The following is a 19,850-nucleotide window of genomic DNA, read 5'->3' as shown; positions in this document are numbered from 1 at the left end:
TTACAAACTAAAACTGGTTCTTAACACAGAAGACCACATGGAGCTCATGCACCGGTTCTGCTGTCCTGCTTTCCCCTCAGACTGCAGCCATAGACCACACACACTCTCTACATTTGGCATTAATGGATAAAACCTCTTGTGTTCACATGGAACAAGCTGCCGTTCAAAACTCGAAGCTCAAACTCTCCAGTGTGTCCACAAACACCAGTTTTCAATCAGCAGTCAGAGCTTCACCACAGAGGAGTCCCTGATCCCGTTCACCTCTTCTGCAGAGGCATCGTCACTGATGAGGTGGCCACGAGGCTGCCTGATTTATTTTATCTGCATAGTTCTAGTTTTATTTTGACACATTTCTACAATTTGCTGCGCGTGTTGAACGTTTGTGTGGATGTATACAGTGTTTGGAGAAAGACATAAAACCCTATGTTTTGATCATATCACAGTGTTTCTACATTTGAGTATAAAAACACATTTGTACTGTACATACGAAGCGTTGCCTCCTGTCAAGGCTTTCAGACCAGTGTTTCCCATTGAGCTCATTCAGCTGCTTCTCAACGGTTCTTAGAAATGTTGTCCATCTTTTCATATTCATACTGTGTGTGTGTGTGTGTGTGTGTGTGTGTGTGTGTGTGTGTGTAGACATGCAAGAGAATATTTGCACCATCTCAACACAGATGATTTGTGCCAAAACTAAAATTCAAGGTGTTGCTGAGATATCACGTTCATTTGAATGCTTGAATGGGACAGACAGACAGACAGACAGACAGACAGACAGACAGACAGACAGACGGACGGACAGACGGACGGACGGACCCACAAACATAATGTCCGACATCGACTGTCACGCCACAGAAGCATAATCAGAAAACAGTGAAATGAATGAGTGTGAGTGCTGCAGACTCCTCTCTGAGAATCAGAGCCGTAAACAGCAGAGAAGAACTAAATGATGTCTGCAGCTCTGCTGTTTTACCATTTCATATTTCCAAAATTGCTTTTTGGATACTGCGGCGCACAATCAGCAGCTCAGTCCTTTTTTTAAATTATATCTTATTCTTTTTGTTTTAACTCTATGTGAAGCTTTTCATAAAGCGAGGACGTAAAATTGAGATGGAATGAAAAGCTGTGAGTCAGCTCTCTGTGAGTCAGTGAGTGGGGGGTCACCTGTCTCTTGGTGTGCTCGCTGACTTCCCCCGGCATGTCGTGGGCACTTTTGATGAGCGTGCGGGCGATGTGGTAGTAATACACGGAGATGATGGTCAGAGGGATCAGGAAGTAAACCAGGAAGATCATCACTGAGTGAATCTTAGGATGCATCTGATTGGACAGCGGGTAGGGCACGCAGTTCACAAAGGTGACGTTAGTGTTGTCTCTGTGACCCTGTGGGGGGGAGGAGAAAGGAAAAGAGGATGAAGAGGACGGCAGAGAGGGAAGAAAGAAGAAAAGTGAAGTGAAAGGGAGAAGGAAGTAGGAGGATAGATTAGAGGAAACAAGGGAGCAGAGAGGAGGAAGTAAGGAGAGGAGATGAAGGAAGACAGGAAATGGTTGAAGAAGAGGAGAAAGAGACAGGAAGTTGGAGAAGTGGTGAGAGAAAATAGAAAAGGGAAGAGGAGGAGAGGAGAGGTGGACAGGAGGAAATAAGAGGAGGAGAAGAGGGAAAGAGAGGAAATTAGAAGACAGGAGCGATGACATGGGGGGAAGATGAAAAAAGACGAAGAGTGACAGTAAAAAGGGGAGAAAGTCAGTAATAAGATTAGAGGAGTGAACAAACAAGCACCAAAAAGAATAGAAGAAGAAGAAGAGACACAACAACGCATGAGTGAAGATCATAAAACAGATTGTAGAGTTAAATGGCAGCGCTCAGCTTCCATAAATCTGACTCTACAGGACTTTATGGCTGTCAGTGTGTGGGGGGGGGGCACTGAGACGATGCTGCACAGTGATGAGCCTTCAGAAGCGAGTGATGAACACACACATCCGTCAGGAGGTCACAAACACTCTGCCAACCGAAAGCTGTTGGGATCAAATCCATCCAGATGTTCAGCTCTCACATCTGAGACAGGGTTCTTCTAACGGTGGCCTTCTATTCATGTGCAATTAATTAACTTAATCTAATTAACGTTGAGTGATTTGAAAAGGAGGATCAGACTCAGTGAAGTGTTCCAGTCTGGTGCTTCACGTCTGCACCATTAAGAGAAGAGGACCTTTTGTATCGGCTGCTGATTTATTGATCGGTGCATGATGATATCCCACTGCTGCCCTGCATGACGTAGCAGATATCATCGTGTCCTGTCATTATGCTTATTTCATGCAGAGGATGCAGGATCATTTTAAATATTTGACACTAACGGCTCTCAGATGGGTAAATAGACTGATCGAGACATCTGGCTCAACCCATCCAATCCCTCCTGTTAGTGTCAGGATATAATCAGATATCTGCAGATGAATCTGAGGGGAGTGTTCTGGTCTCCATCTGTAGTCTGAGTGGGATTGACCAACGAGCAACAGTCCGTGTGGAGAGCAAAGGAGGCCAAACGCAGTCTGACAACGCTTGTCTGCTGTGGAGGTTTTGTCTGATGAAGTCTTTTTTACCAGCTTGTTTTAAAAAGAGGGAGAGAGGAAGTCTGATATCCAGATATCTGCTGTCCCCAGAACTTCATGTCGTCATCAAACGGGAGCCAATCAGGTCCGAGTTTGGACCGACATGATGTTACGTCTCGTCGTGTCTGCTAAGTTTGTCCAGTTCACTCGTGTCTAGTCTCGTCTCCCACTTCCTGTCTTATTGTGAAAACTACCTCTCCTCTCGTTTCAGGCCGTTTGACTTCCTGTCCTCGTGTGTTTCCCACCTTTGTGATCGTCTGCTCCGCCCTGACTGTTCCCACCTGTTCCCCATCACCTCTTGTATAAAGAGCCTGCACCTCCCTTTGTCCTGTGCCGGATCGTCTCCTTGAAGCTAAGCTATTGTAGTCAAGTTCAGTCATCGCTATATTAAAAGAGCTGTTCAACTGTCTTTTCAGTCTTTCCTGATTCTGGGTTCAAGTTTTAATACATGAATGTCACGATGTTATATTTGAAGCAGTGACTCCACATCAGACCGAAGCACACGTCCAACAAACAGTTAATCCATTAAAGTAAAGTAATGTCGTATCTAAAGACTCTTCTGTTGTTGTCCAACTTTGGGAGTTTTTCAACACGACTCTTAAAGCAGCTAGAATCTGTACTTTTAAGATAATATCGTATGAAGTGCTTCCTTCAGCTCTACGGAGCTCATCGTGCTCTGTCCTGCCCACATCTTCACTGTTTTGGCTCACTCTCACTCTCACTCTCACTCTCACTCATTGCATCACTTTCTAAAACAAGCTGTAAAAACTCCACTGAACACACAGGCGGAGAACATTTAGCAGCTAAAGAGACGGATATTTTCCTCAAGCAGAGCTGACAGACAGTGTTGCTCTGACTGCTGGATGAAGAGATAAGCAGCTGTTTGCTAACAAGCTCAGCATGTCGACAGAGAAGCTCACAAAATGTTCTTCCTGCCTCCAAATGGGCCAAAAAAATCAGTTAACACAGATTTTCTTTGAAACTATGATGTATCATCATCATACAACATAAATGGTTGTGAATTAAAACAAAAATCTGTTAAATGATAATATCAAAATCCCAGAATAGCTGAAGAAGAAGTCAGGGTTGTTACCTGCATGGTCACAACTTGTGAGAAGATGGCCTCAGGAACAGCCAGCAGGACGGACAGCAGCCAGATAGAAATGGCTTTCAGACACGTCCAGAAGACGGCGCTGGACGTCTGGATGTCCATCGGGTTCACTATCGCCTTGTACCTGACGGCAGAGACGGAGAAACATCAGCTAAACATCTGACAGCAGGGGAACAAGTAACTTCACAAACCAACAGTCATCATCTGTATCTGAATGTGACAGCAGCCTGGAAATCAAACACAAAAACTGGAACCGAGCAAACAACACAACCTCCCACTTATAGATAGATACAGATAAATGATAGATACATTCCCAATGATTAGCCTTTAAGTCAAACACGACCGTTTACAGCAGCTTCTCTGGGACAGATGGGGAATAGTCACGTCACAAAGTAAGTTACTGATGTGAAACGAGCAGGTTTAGGCAGCAGAACTTCTCTGTTAGGTTCAGGAGAAGATGGTGGTTTGGGTTTAAAGAAGGACGTTAGTTACAGAAGTGATGTTAACTGTTATGTTATATATCTAAAGTCTTTGTTCTCTCTTCCTTATTGCTCCCATCATCATTACTCCTGCCACTGGAGGTTGCCGATGTAAACCGTGGTCGATTTAACCCTTGACGCAGGTCTCTTTGTCCCTTGTGAGAGACAGGACTCTGATTCCAGTCATGTCACAGTATGTTTTAAGATGCTGGCAACAATATTCAGCAGAAAATGCACCTCATTGCACGTTTTCTGTTTCCATAAATCTGCACTGAGGCTGAGAAGAGCGTGACCCTGACAAACAACAAACTGTTTCATTACACTGCAGCCAATGAGATGAGAGGAAAAGAGGTAGGACTGTGAGACACCTGTCAATCAAGCAAACATGCCCCAAAAGCACACTTGTCCTCATGCCTCAATCACATTCAGACCATAACGTCTGGGAAAAAACCTACATTAAACATTGTAGTGATATATTACTGACAGGTTATATTACACAGGGGACAGGGGATGTATAATATTACACATGACATTACTTGATTAATAATGGTGCACTGTTGCATTGGCAGAATTGGCCGCTCTGGGTTTGAACGACAGTATAAGTGCTGAAAAGAAAAATCTGAGGGGTTGTGAGGTGTTAAAGAAGGAACCAATGTAGCATTAACTTTTGGGACTTTTTCTCCAATCGTTGCCAACTAAAACATGGCAGGCGGACTCAAGTAGACCAACCTGTCCGCAGTCCCAGTGGATCAAATACAGCAGCTTGGCCAGTGGCCCTGAGCCTCAAACTGTGACACTGTGAATACCCCTCCAAAAAGTCAGCATTGGCTTCTTTTGAACCAACTCATGTGGCTGTGAAGAGAAAGGCCACCTGACTATAATGACAAAGGTCACCCAACTTTTCGTGCACGTCCAGAGCTCTTAAACGTGAAATGCTTCTCCGCGAGCTTTATTTTGAAAGTCTAAGCAGACATTCCACATTACTGTTCATATATCACTATTTATCATCAACTTGACCGGAGAGTCCTGCACGTGAAAAACAGATGCTTGATGGGTACTTACAGCTTCGTAGTTTGAAGCCTGTGAAGTGTTTTAAAAATCTTACGGTTCGTTGATGAATAAAACGTGATCATCAGCAAACAAAAGAACAAGAGTGAGCAAAACTTGCGGCTCTTGTCAGTCTCAGTTCTGCTATCAATATGTGCTGTATCACCATCATATAGTGCATTGCAGAGGTGTGCAGCAGCAACTTTGACCCCTCATCATCTACTTCCTGTGACCTTTCACCTTCCAAAGCTACCGGGAGAAGCGAAGCAGCTTCTTCATCATGTGCAGACTTCCTGCCACACTTTTTGTTCCTCTGCAGCACAAACTGAAAATACTGAAAATATCCACATCAATAAAAGAGTAAAAACCATCATGAACCGAGCCCATCAACCCCTTTCAGCTTTTCTGGGCTGAAACCAAACATAAATCATCTAATAATCATATTGTTTGTCTTTAGACAGCATTAGTGGCTCCAGGCTCTTTGTTACTTAATGAGAAACCATCGAACGGCTGTAGCTGCAGACTGCAGGACAAAAGGGGGAAACAATAGGTGTTTATGTGTAATCATTGTGCTGCATTTTCAATTACTCATTAGTCCATCAGTGGCTCAGCTGGACGGACACACACTGTCGGACTAATGAAGTTTACAGGTAGTCAGAAAAAGAAAATCCCACAAGTTAGGTTCTTAAACTCAACCCAAAAAAACCAAACAAATGTACAGTTAAAGTGTTTAAAGGCTCAGATCAAATAAATCTAAATAAATCTGCATGAAGAACTGCGTCAGACTAAAATATTTCAGCCTCTATCTGCATTTATTAACTAGCAGGAAGTGGTGAGGTGTTTTCTTATCTTCTATATTCATCTTTAAGACTCTAAATCTGTCATATGGAGGCGCGTAGGGGATCATATTAAAATGATGAGAGGATGAACAGATTGCATTTTATTTTTCATTTTCGAATTGTTCCAACATTGTGTTTTAATTTAATATGTGACCTAAATATTGCTCGAACAATCAGAAAATCACTGCATTTTAACTTTCACATTTGAATGAATGTTGAATATTTAAATGTCAAACGAAATCATTAAAAATGCAAATTCAATTATTGCATTTTCATTTGAACTTTTTACTAACATACGTGTGTGTTTGGAATTAATGCTGTTGTGGAAATACATTTCCACTTTTTAAGTTTACATCATCATCTTAATAAAGTCCCTTACAGGCTTCCATACTAGTGCACGTCAGGCTCTGCATTCCTTCACACAGTGTATTGGCTGCTGTCGTGTTATCAATTTTCCGTGATCCTTCTGATCAGATCTGTTTGACACTTGATTACTCCTTTCATAATCTATCTAGTTTAATCCTCTTTCATGTTTTATGTTCGGCGCTGCTGCTGTCTCTGCCAGCAGAAGCTTTTGTTCTAGTTATTATATACTACAGCATCATTTGTGTATAAATGTGATGCTTGTGTTAGAGTCAGGATGTTAAACTGTGTTTATGGAACTGTGACTGTTTCCAGAGCTGGTTTCATGACTGCACTTTGTATTGTCTGTTTGATTACTCACCATCCCACGTCTTTTAAAAAATAACCAGTCTATCTCTTCCTGCTGTATTTTGCCCAGAGGGACACAGAAAGGGTCGCAGTGAGGTTAGGTTTCATTCAGCCCGCACAATGACTCCTTCCACTGCATCTCACACTCCGTCACACTCCCCTCGCCCATAAATCTTACATCACCGTGCTCTAGGTGCTTTATGTTTTATTGATGTAATGATTTATTGATTGTTTGTGTGAAATCGCAGCTAAAGGTTCCACATTTTGTCCCCAGGCAGTAAATGTTGGCACATAAAAGACTCGGAGGCGCAGGTGTTTTTAGGGAAGTGTGAACGATCACCGTGGGGAAAGTCTGGAGGAAGTGACTCTATGTGTGAGTAACAAGTGCAGCGGCTAAAGTTTATCCGAGCAGGAACACACAACTGACATGTACAAAAAGGATGTTAACCTTTCATTTCTTTTTAAGAGCCAATAGGATGATTGCACAGCCTGTGTGACAGTGTGACAGTGTGTCATTTAGTTCAGTTGGTTTATGAAAGAAAAAACTTAGTAAGAAGTTCACATTGTGCTCATGAAGATAAATATGAAGAAAAGATAAAAACAAGGATTATATAGTTCATCAAAGGTTAGAGATGGAAGCAGGAATGCAAAACTGAGTTCATGTTTACAAACTGAAATGCAGGAAGTGTTGAACATGTTAATGGGATTAATGAGTGTCCTGTGAAATATGAATGAATGAATGTCTGAGGAAGACTTAACCCCTTGAAGGTCCTCAGAAATAATCACGTTAAAGATCCTTACACACATAAATGTGTATGCATAAAAACAAGCCATAAAAATGTTAAAAATCTTTCTTTTTTTAAATTTTTTTTTAAATAGTTTTTTAGACCAGCATCAGCCCTAATCATACATATCAAATTTTAATTAGTTTTTAAAAAAATTAACCCTTAAATTGCCATGTTTTTGTCATGATGCGCATCATTTTATGGTCTAAAATACACAAAAAATACATGAAAAAAATTGAGAACTCTGAAAAATTCACCATCTTGCAAAATTATAAGCAATATGCATGAAAAACTGATAAAATATGCTAAAAATAAAAATCATAACACACTAGAAAGTGCTGAAGACCCTCAAAGGGTTAAAGCTCGAAGCAGCAAGTCTGGTTTATGTTCACCTTAAAAACTGATGAAAGTTTGGAGCAGAGGAGTTTTGGCCTTGTGAAAAGATACAAACCACCTGAAGATGAATGGATCTGTGATGAAAAGTCCAAGTTCAGGAGTGATGGATCAATGAAGAGCATGCTCCTCAGGTTCTACTCTGCTGCAGGGAGTCACTCCCGTCTAGACTCCAGAGCAGCCGGGAGGTCCAGCACTGATGATGATGATGATGATGATGATGATGGTCATCACAGTGGGCTGTAGGCACACTGACACAACGCTGGAAGAACAATATCCTCCAAAATATCGTTCATGATACAAACAGAACTCCTGTCGTCACCGCAGCAGTGACCACACACTGTCTATGGAAGCACAAAGTGTTGCCCAAAGAACACCTGAGAGGAAAAGCTGAGTGATATATGCTGTTTCTTTACAGAGTTTCTTTACATTTCTCACATTTCTACATTAGTTGTGAGAAAAAGCTCATGATTATGGGTTCCTGAGGCACAGATCTCATATTTCAACGACAGCCGTCTGCAGCTACATTTCAGCAGCAAACATGTCGGCTTCATAATGAGGAAAGGTGTCTGACAAAAGATGTTGCCACTGAACGTGATCCAATTCGTTCTTATTTCCTGTTTGAGGCTTTGGAAGATGTTCTTTTCTCTTTGTTTTATCTCTATGTGTGTGTGTTTCTATGTTTTGCTTGCTACTCTGAATCCTGTTAATAAAACATAATAAAAAATAAAAAATAAAACTTGACGAGTGTCTCTATCAGCATCTGAGGCGTATCCATAGCAACGCAATCCGACACAACAGGTGTTGCTTGTTTCATCTGGCTGTTGAAAATATGAAGTCTGTGTTCATATTTCATCATTTTCCTTCGTGTTCGCACTCAAACCAACACACACACACACACACACACACACACACACACACACACACACACACCAAATGTGGATCAACAAACCACTGAGCCTTTCTAGAAGTGAAACTATGTATTTGTAAGATAAGATTCAGGCCTTCAGTTGAGACCAGTGGGCTGAGCTGAGAGCGACAGACAGAAGTCAGTCGGTCTTACTGTTTCTCTTTCCTGCTCTGACAGTAGGAGGTCTGTCAAACCTCTCTTTACATCTATATCACTCTCAACAGTGAGGCAGCAGCGTCTCATAATAACGTGTGAGCGCTCTGATGCGGTGGCGTCTGTATGGACACACAATTCACTTCCATTCAGTCCTGTCTTTTGAGTTTTTGTTTACATTCTCACCACAAAGTCGGCCTTCACTCCCACTTTGTGCTGCTGAACTGGAGATGAATGAGAAACTCATCTACATTTTTGATCCCAGTACATGTGTATGTGTGTGTGTGTGTGTGTGTGTGTGTGTGTGTGTGTGTGTGTGTGTGTGTGTGTGTGTGTGTGTGTGTGTGTGTGTGTGTGTGCCCACTCACACGGTCATACATCAACCTTTACTGTGTCATTATTCAGGATGATTCAGAGGGAACAGCACAGAAACACAGAACCTTGAGCATTTATCTCCAAGATGTATGCAAATAAAGAAGTGAAGAGCGTCACCTGCTCTGGAAACCTTCTATTTATCACACCCACTGAATTCATACCCGTCTTCTAAACCTTCTTCTTTTTTTTTTCAAGGAAAGGTGACTCCTCCTGCGTCACATTCATTCAGTCGCACACACTCTTTACAGAGTTCAGCTCTGAACACTTTCTGTCCGTCTCTTCAGGCAGATATCTGCACACCGGTTCGGTCCACTCCTGGTCCTCACGCCTGCTCCACAAAGTCGACAGTTTGACATTACATTTTAGATGAAAACTCCTCTGGGGAGCATGAATGTGTTCATGTAATGTAACGCAATCTGTCTGTGGTGACAATGGAGGGAAATATGTAGTGTCACTATATCTAGCTATGAATCCCACTACCAGATTTCATCAACATTAGGATTCATCCTCATAGGACTATGAATAACTAGAGACAATGTCAGGGCAATCTGCAATCTGCCAACGTGTTGTAGCTGTGCTCCTAGCAAAGCAAAGAACCACAAAACATTCAGTGATCCAGTGAACTTTCTGTCTAAACATCAAAACACAACAACAAACCGCTCAGAGAGTTGTTGAGCTGCACTTAATAATTAATTTATTAGATAAAATAAAAGAGGAACTCCTCTCATGCCAGCTGTTACTGTTGGGAGACCATGCCAAGGTGAGGTAAGATCATAAATCAGTGTAGGAGAAGGTTTTGGTCTGGTTTTAGTCCAAAGTCTGGGTCAAATGTCCAAAGGACAGTCTCAGGTAAACAAAGACACAGATGGTTCGGCGAGATTCGCTGAACTGTTGAATGCGAAGACTGATACCACTCTGTTAAATATGGAGCTGCAGCCAGCAGGCGACGAGCTGAGCACAAAGACTAGAAACAGGTGGAAACTACTAGAGAAAGAGAAGCCAAAGACTCGCTGCCAGGAGAGTAAAGTGTCCAAAACAAGGAGCACATCAGTTATCTCTGATAGGCTGAATCTATGGCTGATGAACTGAACTCCCTCGCTCCTCCCTCATTACCATCACTGTGGCGGCCTTGAGTGAAGCACTGGACCCCAAACCGTTCCAACAAAGCCTCCACAGACGTGACGTGAATATGGAATCTCTGAAAACACTTGTTTTGTTCCCCCAGTGGCCACGGTGGCTTCATTCACCGACAGCCTGAGGCTTTAATGTCCTACACATTTTAAAACTCACCTGCGGCTCCTCTGAGGCTTTTCACGTGGCTATGTGTTCCATTTGAAGGCTTTGTGATCTTTGTGTTCTTATCTGGATGGGCAGGGGTGCACATGGCCCTCACATGGCCCCATCCACCAGCATCAACATCTGTTCCCATAGCTACCAATCTGGTGCAAACATAAAAAGTCTTTTTTGGTTGAAGGAAGGCTTTGTCATGGAGCCATAATTGCAGCTCAGAATGCCGGCAACACTCTCAGCATGTGGGGAACATAATTTCCTTGCCTCCGCGGCCCCCCCTGATATAACCCTGAGGCCGGTGAGTCATCAATCAACCCCTGAACCCAGACACTGAAAGAGGGCACCGTGTCCCGGTGGAGCCGCTTTACCGTGGATACTCACGCCGCTCTGGGTTTAGCTCAGGTGCTCCGTGGCTCGAGTTTGGGTGTAAGAGAAATAAAGGAAGAGGAAGAAGGAAAAATACTGAGATGACACCAAGTTCATGAAGAAGGGGAATCACACGTGCTCCCCGAGAAGGAAACTGACGGTGCGCTGTGTTTATAGGAGCCCAAAGCACGACGGGAACATCACCTTCCTGTCTTTGGACTTCCTATTGATCGCTCTTTAGCTCCGGTCCTGACCAATCACGTCTTTTCTCTCCTCTCTGATCTCCACATCTCCACCCCCCCCCCCCCCCCCCCCCCCCCCCCACCCCCCCTCTTGTAGTTTCCTCATAGACTTTCTTCGTTGTTGTTTCCTACAGCTTTGGACAGTCTGTCATGTCTGGCCACCCTCTACACTTCGGAGAAAGACATCTTATCCTATTAAAACCTCATCAGATGATTCTTTCTTTCTTTCTTTCTTTTTTTTTTTTACTTCACCATCACTGCAAAAAGTCGAGCAGCGGATTCCTTTTCAGAACTCCTGCTGTCAATGCTTCAGTGGCAGAAAGCTGAAAGAAAAATCGATTCCACAAACAAGGCTGGTAAGAAATCTTTTTTTTTCCCTTTACACCTTTTACACCTCGGGCCTCGATTCCTTTTCCTGCCAATTCTCTCTCTCACAAACCCACAGGAACATTTTGTCCTCTCCTCCGTCAGGATGATGTGACCTCTGATCCCTGATTTCTGCCCTGTCCTCTCAATAACGTGTGGATATTAGAGGTGTTCCCACACCGATGCTGCCCGTCTTTACAAAATGATCTTTCTGGCTCTGCTGCGTTCACGAGGAGGTCGTTCAGATCTGTAATGATGGACTCTGACACTAAGTACTTTGCTGCAGAACCCAAGATGGAAAACAAATGAAAAAGGCAGCAGTAAACCAACAGCAGCACCCGTTCCTTTCAGCCGGCAGGGATCTGAGGAGGCCAAAGCTGGACCGTCAGTCCACCACTTTGGTCCAGACTGAAATATCTGAACAACTACTGGATAGATTGACGTGATCAGACATCCATGTCTCACATGATGAATCCTACAGACTTTGAGTCTCTAGCCACTGCCAAGAGGTTTGTGACAGATGGATGGTCATTAACTGTGGTGATCCCTTGGTGATCTAGTGCCATCATCAGGTTAGAGTTACTCACATGCTTTGATCCATTTGATCCATCTAACTGTTTTCCTTTTTGGGGGAACGAACACTGTTGCTAGAAGGTTGCCAGACTGGAAACAGAGGTTCGGAAATAAACTGTCAATTTACATTTTGAAAATAGACAGACGTGCCAAATATCGCCCAGGCTCAGTGAAGGATACACTCTTCATGTTTTATACATGTTTCGTCATGTCTAGCATTGAGTTTTCTGTCTTCCTGTCACTGTTTTACCCGCTCGTTACACGTGGCCACCCAACATATTCAGCCCCATGTGTATCATCTTCACAGGAAGTGACTGGAGCTCCAGTTGCCACTCCAATCATTATGCTAATTTTCCATTAGGCTCGTTATGTTTGTCAAGGACCTTCAGGCGAGTTAGGGAGCGTTATGGGCTCGTTAGTGTCCTTTAGTCTCGTTAGGGGCTCATTAGAGGCCATCAGGGTCAGACATACAGCCAGATCGCTGCCTCCAGCTGTGTGATCAGGAAATGAGTTTCCCGTTAACAAGCTGATATCACAGCGTCTGAGACGGACGACGACGCTGCCTGCTGGTAGACCGACTGACTCACAAAGAGGCACCAGCTGACCCAGCGGCCCACTTACGTCACTACCAGAGCTTAGAAACGAACTAACGTAGAAACTATTCATACATTTGGGCTCCTGAACTCGGTTTAAAACGATAGCTGGGTCCCTTTTACATCTAGTCTAGAAATATCTTGAAATATCTAAAAACAAAACTCATTTGAACACAGAGAGGAGAACAACATTCAGCTGATTAACTGATATCTCATTAAGAGAAAGCATTCAACTTCTCCAATATGGCCACCGCAAATACCGCCTCTCTCAACTTCACACTTGGCAGCTGCAGTGCTGAGGACCTGAGGGAGAGCAGGGAAACTGATCTGATGAGCGCTTCTTGACAACGCTGCAACCAGCAGCAACGCCAGGAGGCAAGAAATCCCCCCCCCCGAATGTGCACGTGGTCCGATCGGCCACGTCCCAACACGCACCGAACTGACCGGCAACAATCAGCAGCTTCCTGGAGAAACATTTGTAACCCAGGTTTGTGCAGCCAGTAAATCCTCAGCACTTAGTGAGAAGGTAAAGTGGCTGCAGCTGATTGATCCAAATGTAGACATTCAGCTTCAACTGTATCTTTGTTTGATTAGATTCATTAAAGGAGAGAAGAGACGAGCACGCTAAAGTGAGAGCTCTTATTTCACTGCAGACAAACACACACACACTGAGTTGGTGTATAAAAGTGTTTCCTTTTGTCGTCTTTGAGTTTGCGGCTAAAAGTGAAGCCCTGGATTAACATCCTGAAGATTTCAGCTGCTCCCATGTGTGACACACCATGTAGTGACCTTTACTGCAGGACACACACACACACACACACACACACACACACACACACACACACACACACACACACACACACACACACACACACACACACACACTATGAAGTGTGTCCCCTGAGGTCTGGGCCGTCTGACCTTGAGTCTTCCTCCTCTCTCCTGCACAGTCACAATCATCACCTCCGTCACTTAACAAAGAATATAGCAAGAAGCAGTGCAGGAAGTGTCAGGACTCTGTCTCACACACACACACACACACACACACACACACACACACACACCTTTGTGTTCATCAGAGATGTGTCAGACGTCCTCTGGTCTACAGTCATTACAACAAACCCTGCTACACAAATGGGATTCACATCGTGTCCAGTGTTTGAATGCTAAGCCATTCGTCACTTCCTCACCTTCTTTCCTCCTGTCTTATTGATCCTATTGATGTATTTCTGTCCGTATGTGTCTCTGCCATCACAGGACAGTGTGTTATATTGATTTTGTGCCTTAATGTAATACAAACTCAGACAAACTCAGTGTGCCGACAGTCTCTGCAGAATCAGCCCTCGACATTAAAGAGCAGCACATCACCTGGTGTGGATCTGATGGATCGTTCTGACAGTTTAACTCCTCTGACACGTTAGCAGCCGAGCAGGTGAGAGCTCATCGTTTAGACTGACTGCAGAAGGCTGCAGCAGAGCACCTTGGTATTTCCCCTCCCTGTGGTTCACCAGACGGAGGCCTGCCGTTGGTTCATAGTGTCACTTGGCTTCCGAGGTGATAAATTGTCTTCTTATCAGGAAATAATGAATATGAAAGCACCTCTGATATAATCACTCCCTAACAAAATGTCTCTCTCTTCTATTTCTGGGCCGACAAAGTGATCCACTGTCTTTTTCAATGTCTTTTTCTTTTTCTTAAGCTTCATCTGAAGTAATGATGTAAGAATGGATATTTAAATGTAAATGTAGGATCAACACAAATAAATGTGTCAGTACTATAACTGTTGTTTCATATCACCGGCTCAGATTCTCTCTGGTGAACTTCAGGCTTTAATAAAACCGTCGATGCTTCAACACTGAACATGCATTAAAAACAGCTCATCCTCAGAATGTGGCATCTAAAGACAGACTGAGAGCACAAGCTTTTACTCCACAGTGTGCTGATGGAACAGGTTTCACCTGTTGGCTGAATGAACAGAGCTCCCACACACACACACACACACACACACACACACACACACACACACACACACAGGTGTGACTGTGACATCAGCTTTTGCATATTTCAGCATTAAAACCCCAGAAGCACCAGATCAACCAGGCGGTGATGTTTGAACGGCCACAACCTGGTTTTTCTTTTAGCTTTATTTGCAGAAACAAAAAGCAGCTTCTCATGAATGTCTGTGTTTGTAGATGGAGCCAGGGCGGCGCTCCAGCTTCCCTCACTCCAAGCTAGACTGAGACGTTGGCAGTGATGGACTAAGACATAATATAAAACCTAAAGCCAGCGAGCCAAGTAATGCACAATGTTAAGCTGTTTTTTATTGATGTCCACTGTGATTCTGTCTGATGACCTCCACCAGGAGGTATTCTGGTGGATGATGTTGTGCTCTCGCTGGTCCTTAAACCATCGCTAAGCATTGTTAGACATGGTTAGATAAGCTGGTTAAGCAGCTGAGCTCAGCTCCACCGACCGTTACCTCTGCAGGTGGATGCACGTCATCAACACAGCGTGTTCTCTTCCCTTTGCTCAGCTCGCACTGATTTTGACTTGAATTGTAAAAGCCGTCTGACTTGTTTCCCGCTGGCTTGTGATTGGGTAGTCGTCCTGCAACGCGACCCAGAAGAGGAAAGAGAGCAGGGTCCTATTCATCAAAGTGCTAAAAAGGAAAGTAAAAATCCATCACTTCCACTTCTACACACAGACGGCAGATTAAAAGCTATGTATCAAACGTGTTATGAGAGGTTTCTTAAGCTGGTTAGCAGCAGATTATAGATGGCTGCAGTACAGACGCAGAGGTGAACAGATTATTAATGGCCATGATGAGAAAAGCAGTGAGTGTACTTTATATTGGGGGGGGGGGGGCAGATAGTCTGCAGTCGATGCTTCTGCTCTTATCAGAGATGCAAATGATTCAATCAAAACTGGCATTAATGTGCAGTCACTTTAGTTTATCTGCACTGAATTCTCCTCACTGTCTGATTACATGACGGGTGGATGGATTTAAGGAAGCGTGGAGAACAAGGAGGATGCTGGGTAAATCCTTGTCCCTCTAAAGCTCTGCATTAAGTGCTTTGATGAGCTCGTCTTGTTTTGGCCCACTGAGGTTCTACTTTTAAAGCATATCAAGAGAGCTCGAGCCCCTCAGGAGCCAATCAGTGATCAGCGCAGGCCGTGTGGGCGGAGCTAAACACCTGACGCTGAGAGCAGCCTCTGCTGTGTCACATCATTCATTAAAAGTGCTGCCTGTTGCATTTTGTGACTCTGCAGAAAACCGAGAGGGGAATAACAACGTTAGTCAAAGTGACAGAATATCAAACCCTGGCAGCAGCTGCAGCAGCACAGCTGGAACTCTGTGCAACACGTCGTGCACGCAGCGTTTAGATAAACAACGAGACGTCATTTGAAGACTGATGTTGCTATCAGATGTAAAAGCAGCTGCTGGAGCAGTGCTTCAGCCCCAGTTTTAATTAATGATGTGACTGCGAGCAGCAGTGGAACATAAATAACTGAGGTTTCCACATCATCACAGATTATTGTTCAACCCAGGAAAAGTTAGATCTGACATCAGTGTGCAGGAAAAGGTCGGCTGGGATCCTACAACTTTTCCAAAGTCAGATCCAGGTACTTTATAACTGTGGTGAATTAGATCCACTCAGATCAATACGACTCCCTGAGGTTTGTTTTATTTCTTTTTCTAAAAAATGAAGTGTTCAGTCAGATGACACAGCAGCTTCAGTTCAGAATCCAAACCTTGAAATTACCACAATAAATTCAACAGTTTTCAAGGACTTCTGTTCAAGCTTTGACACACATGCTCACTCTGTTGCTCCCAGCATGCACCTGTGGACTGGCAGCTGAATAATGCTCAGTCAGTTCGCTCCCCTCGCTCTCTGTCTCACTCCCGTTCTAATAGTCTCTCGCCCCCGAGCTCCACTGCAGTCACTTCATCTTTTATCTGCAGTCGGCTGGAGTGAAAAATGCAGCGAGTTCCTGTTGGCTTTCTCAGGTTTCTCAAGTTAGTGGAGGAGTCGGAGCTGCAGCCGGAGGGGCGTTTCACATTGGTACTGTAGGAGCTGCTGGCAGATCAGCTGCAGTGTCAGTCAGAGTCTCAAATGGAGTTTGTTTCTTTCTAACTCTTAATCCAACAGGACAGAATCATGTTTTAGACGACAGAGTCCGTCCAACTTCCTGCCAACAGCTTGTGTTTTCTGTTCCGGTATCACAGTGGCCTCCTGCACCAGGCGCCGCTGCAACACCTCCACATCAAATGACTCCAAGAAAGTAGAGTCTTATACAGCCAGGGCTCAGGTTTGGCTTGGATTTGGCACAAATGGTTAAATGATTGTTGGGGTTACATGTGGATGTTCAGGGGGGTGATATTTATTGGGAGAACAGCTCCACAAAGATGTGGTTTCCCAGTTTAGTGTGGAGGAACCTGACTGATGGAGGCTGCATGGAGAAACACATCACTGAGCACAGAGTTACATCACGTTTCATCACATGTGCATCAGGTGTCCTCACTGTTGGTCATCAGTGTCCCTGTGTGTCAGCATTTAGGGAAACATTCAGTCCTCCCTGGCAGCTATGTGAGCTGAAACAGCTCATCATCTGCTGCACTTTAAAAACCACAATAATCACTATTGGTTATTCTTAAACTACTTTACCTTAAAATAAAGTCATTCAAAGTCTACACTGACTAGTAAGAACTGTAAATCTTCCCACACCACCAGCTGTGGGTCGGCGCTGTGGATGCAGATGTTTCCGGGCTTGTTAGAGTCTGTTCTCGCTGAGGTGGAACAGTGTGGAACCTTTGGAGGCAGCAGAGGGCGCTGCAGCTGCTGCTTTAAGTGTCCCAGCAGATGAATCCAGACTGGATCAACAGTTCGCTGCAGCTCCAAACTACAACGATAACGTCTTTGCCAGAACGTTGCATCGGCGCTCAGGTTTCTGCCTCCAATAAGTCACATTCTTACTGAACTTTTCACCTCTGGGAAAAGTGAGCTCTTGCTCATTGCATTAAGCTAATACGACTTTTTAACCTTATTAGCAGTTATTTGAAAATCACAATTTCTGTCATGCACACCCACGGTGTTACATGTACGCTTTATTGAATGTTACAGTGGTTTATCTGGTTTGCAAATGGCACGGGCAAATCAAATTTCACCTCAGAAGCCCATTAGTCCATGTGGCTCCCTCAGGGAGATCTGGCTGTCAGCTCCACTCTGTGTCCAAAAAACTCAACCAGTTTCTGGCATTCTCTTGTTTCCCCTCCCTTGTTTGTGTGCTGCTTCTCCGTGCTGTTTTCAGACTGTGGATTGAAAGCAGAGGCAGTCTGAACCACGGCTCCCTGTGTTATTTGAAGCACCCAGGGCCACATATCGCATACACAATTAGGCGGTTAATTGCTAATTAAGGGAGCATTTCATGCGTCATCAGAGTGTTTCATTGGTTAGGACTGATTGGGTTATCACTGGTCAGGAGGAATGACACGATGAGCAGGAAATAACTTGTTCTTTATAATGTGCCTCCCCGCTCGGAGGCACATTATAAACCTCTGTGCAGCTGAAGTGTTTGCCGAGTATCAGCCAGTGAGTTGTTGCCATCTGCAGAGCCTGAGTCCACCGCCACATCAATTAGAAAGCTGCTGTGCTCTGAAGAGGCTTCCCCCGACAGGGTGGACACCAGAGGAGCTACAGGAGGTCCACAGACTTTCTCCAGACTGGAAGGTCTTTGGAAATATTATCCCCCCCCCTACAGCTCGACCGACAGTTTGTCCGTCACACACTGAACACACAGGCGCCGCTGGGGCACAGGGTCACGTGACAAACCCCCCAAAATGTGTTGAAATTTCATTCAGAAATAAGGATTTAAATCCCTCTACTGACACCACTGCTGCTAATTATACTGTCAGTGTGTGTGTGTCTTCATACAGCAGCTAACTTTCTGATGAACTATTTTCAGCATTAATACGACACGTGAAGCTACAAACCAACACCTGTGCTCATCCTTCTGGCCCCCGCCTCCTGCTCCCCGTCCCTCCGTGGTCCCCCCGCGTTAACGCTGAAGGACCAGCCCCCTTTTCTCCACTGCTGCCCCCCCCCCCAGCAAATGAAGCTGCTGCTGATGTTGAACATGTGACACCACCAGCGTCAGACTCACCTCTCGGCCTCTAACACTCTCAGAGAAATGTGATCCAGCCACCTGTAACACCTGGTGTCACTGGTGGAGATTTCAGAAGGTGGGTGGGGGGGGTACAGGAGCACGCCCCCCCCCCATCTTTTAACATGCTAACATTGATGTGAGCAGGTGCACTCGGAGACACGGAGGAGCAGAGAGGTGATCTGCAGCAGAACAAACAATATATCCTTGACTTAGTCATGAAATCAGGATGCAGGAAAATAAGTGTCTGTTGTTGTTTGAGTCCCAGAGCCCCCGTGTTTACAGGTGTCCCCCCCCTCCCCCCCAGTGCTGGCATGAAAGCTACGCTGTTCGCTGGTAACCACAGGTAACACGTGATGACTCTCTCTCTCATTCATTCACATGCTCTCTCTCTCTCCCTCTCAATGCAACAGGCTTCAGTGGCAGGACGTTCAGCACGGAGCCTCAAAGGAAGACGAAGAGTGGGTGTGTCTCCGTCTCTCTTAATGAAAAGATATGAGTATTCATATATTTTATATAGTCTCTGTCTCCCTCCATCCTCTGTCACTCTGCAGGTAAACACACACACACACACACACACACACTGTCTCTGTACTGCAGGTTAAAGCCCTGGATGATTGACTGGGCTCAGAGATGGACAGACGGCTTCAAACATGACAAAGAAGATGAATAATTCAGGTCGAGGGACGAGTGAGCTGCTGAGGAGCCGACTGTTGTGTTTCTATACATGTGAGGGCCGTCGTGGAAAACAGCAGCACCTCTTGGTCTGATGGTGAAGCTCGTCACAGCGTGCCGACCCTGACAGAGAGAACCCAGTACCACACTGTCCTCCCCACTTCCTCCCAGTCTGTTTGCTC

General features: G+C 44.6%; 1 protein-coding gene across 1 annotated transcript in view; it reads right to left on the bottom strand.

Moving 5' to 3' along the window:
* nmbr (neuromedin B receptor) overlaps nucleotides 1–19,850 on the bottom strand; it is a 42,276-nt gene that overhangs the window by 19,871 nt on the left and 2,555 nt on the right. Inside the window, exons 2-3 of the mRNA XM_070849700.1 lie at nucleotides 3,692–3,833; nucleotides 1,162–1,377 (exon numbers count right to left, since the gene is read on the bottom strand). Coding sequence (XP_070705801.1) covers nucleotides 1,162–1,377; nucleotides 3,692–3,833 — 358 coding nt within the window. The remainder of the gene's footprint in view (nucleotides 1–1,161; nucleotides 1,378–3,691; nucleotides 3,834–19,850) is intronic.

This window comes from Pempheris klunzingeri, chromosome 18 (genome assembly GCF_042242105.1).
Source record: "Pempheris klunzingeri isolate RE-2024b chromosome 18, fPemKlu1.hap1, whole genome shotgun sequence".
In the NCBI taxonomy this organism is placed as follows: domain Eukaryota; kingdom Metazoa; phylum Chordata; class Actinopteri; order Acropomatiformes; family Pempheridae; genus Pempheris; species Pempheris klunzingeri.
This window is presented reverse-complemented; position numbering and strand designations above follow the sequence as displayed.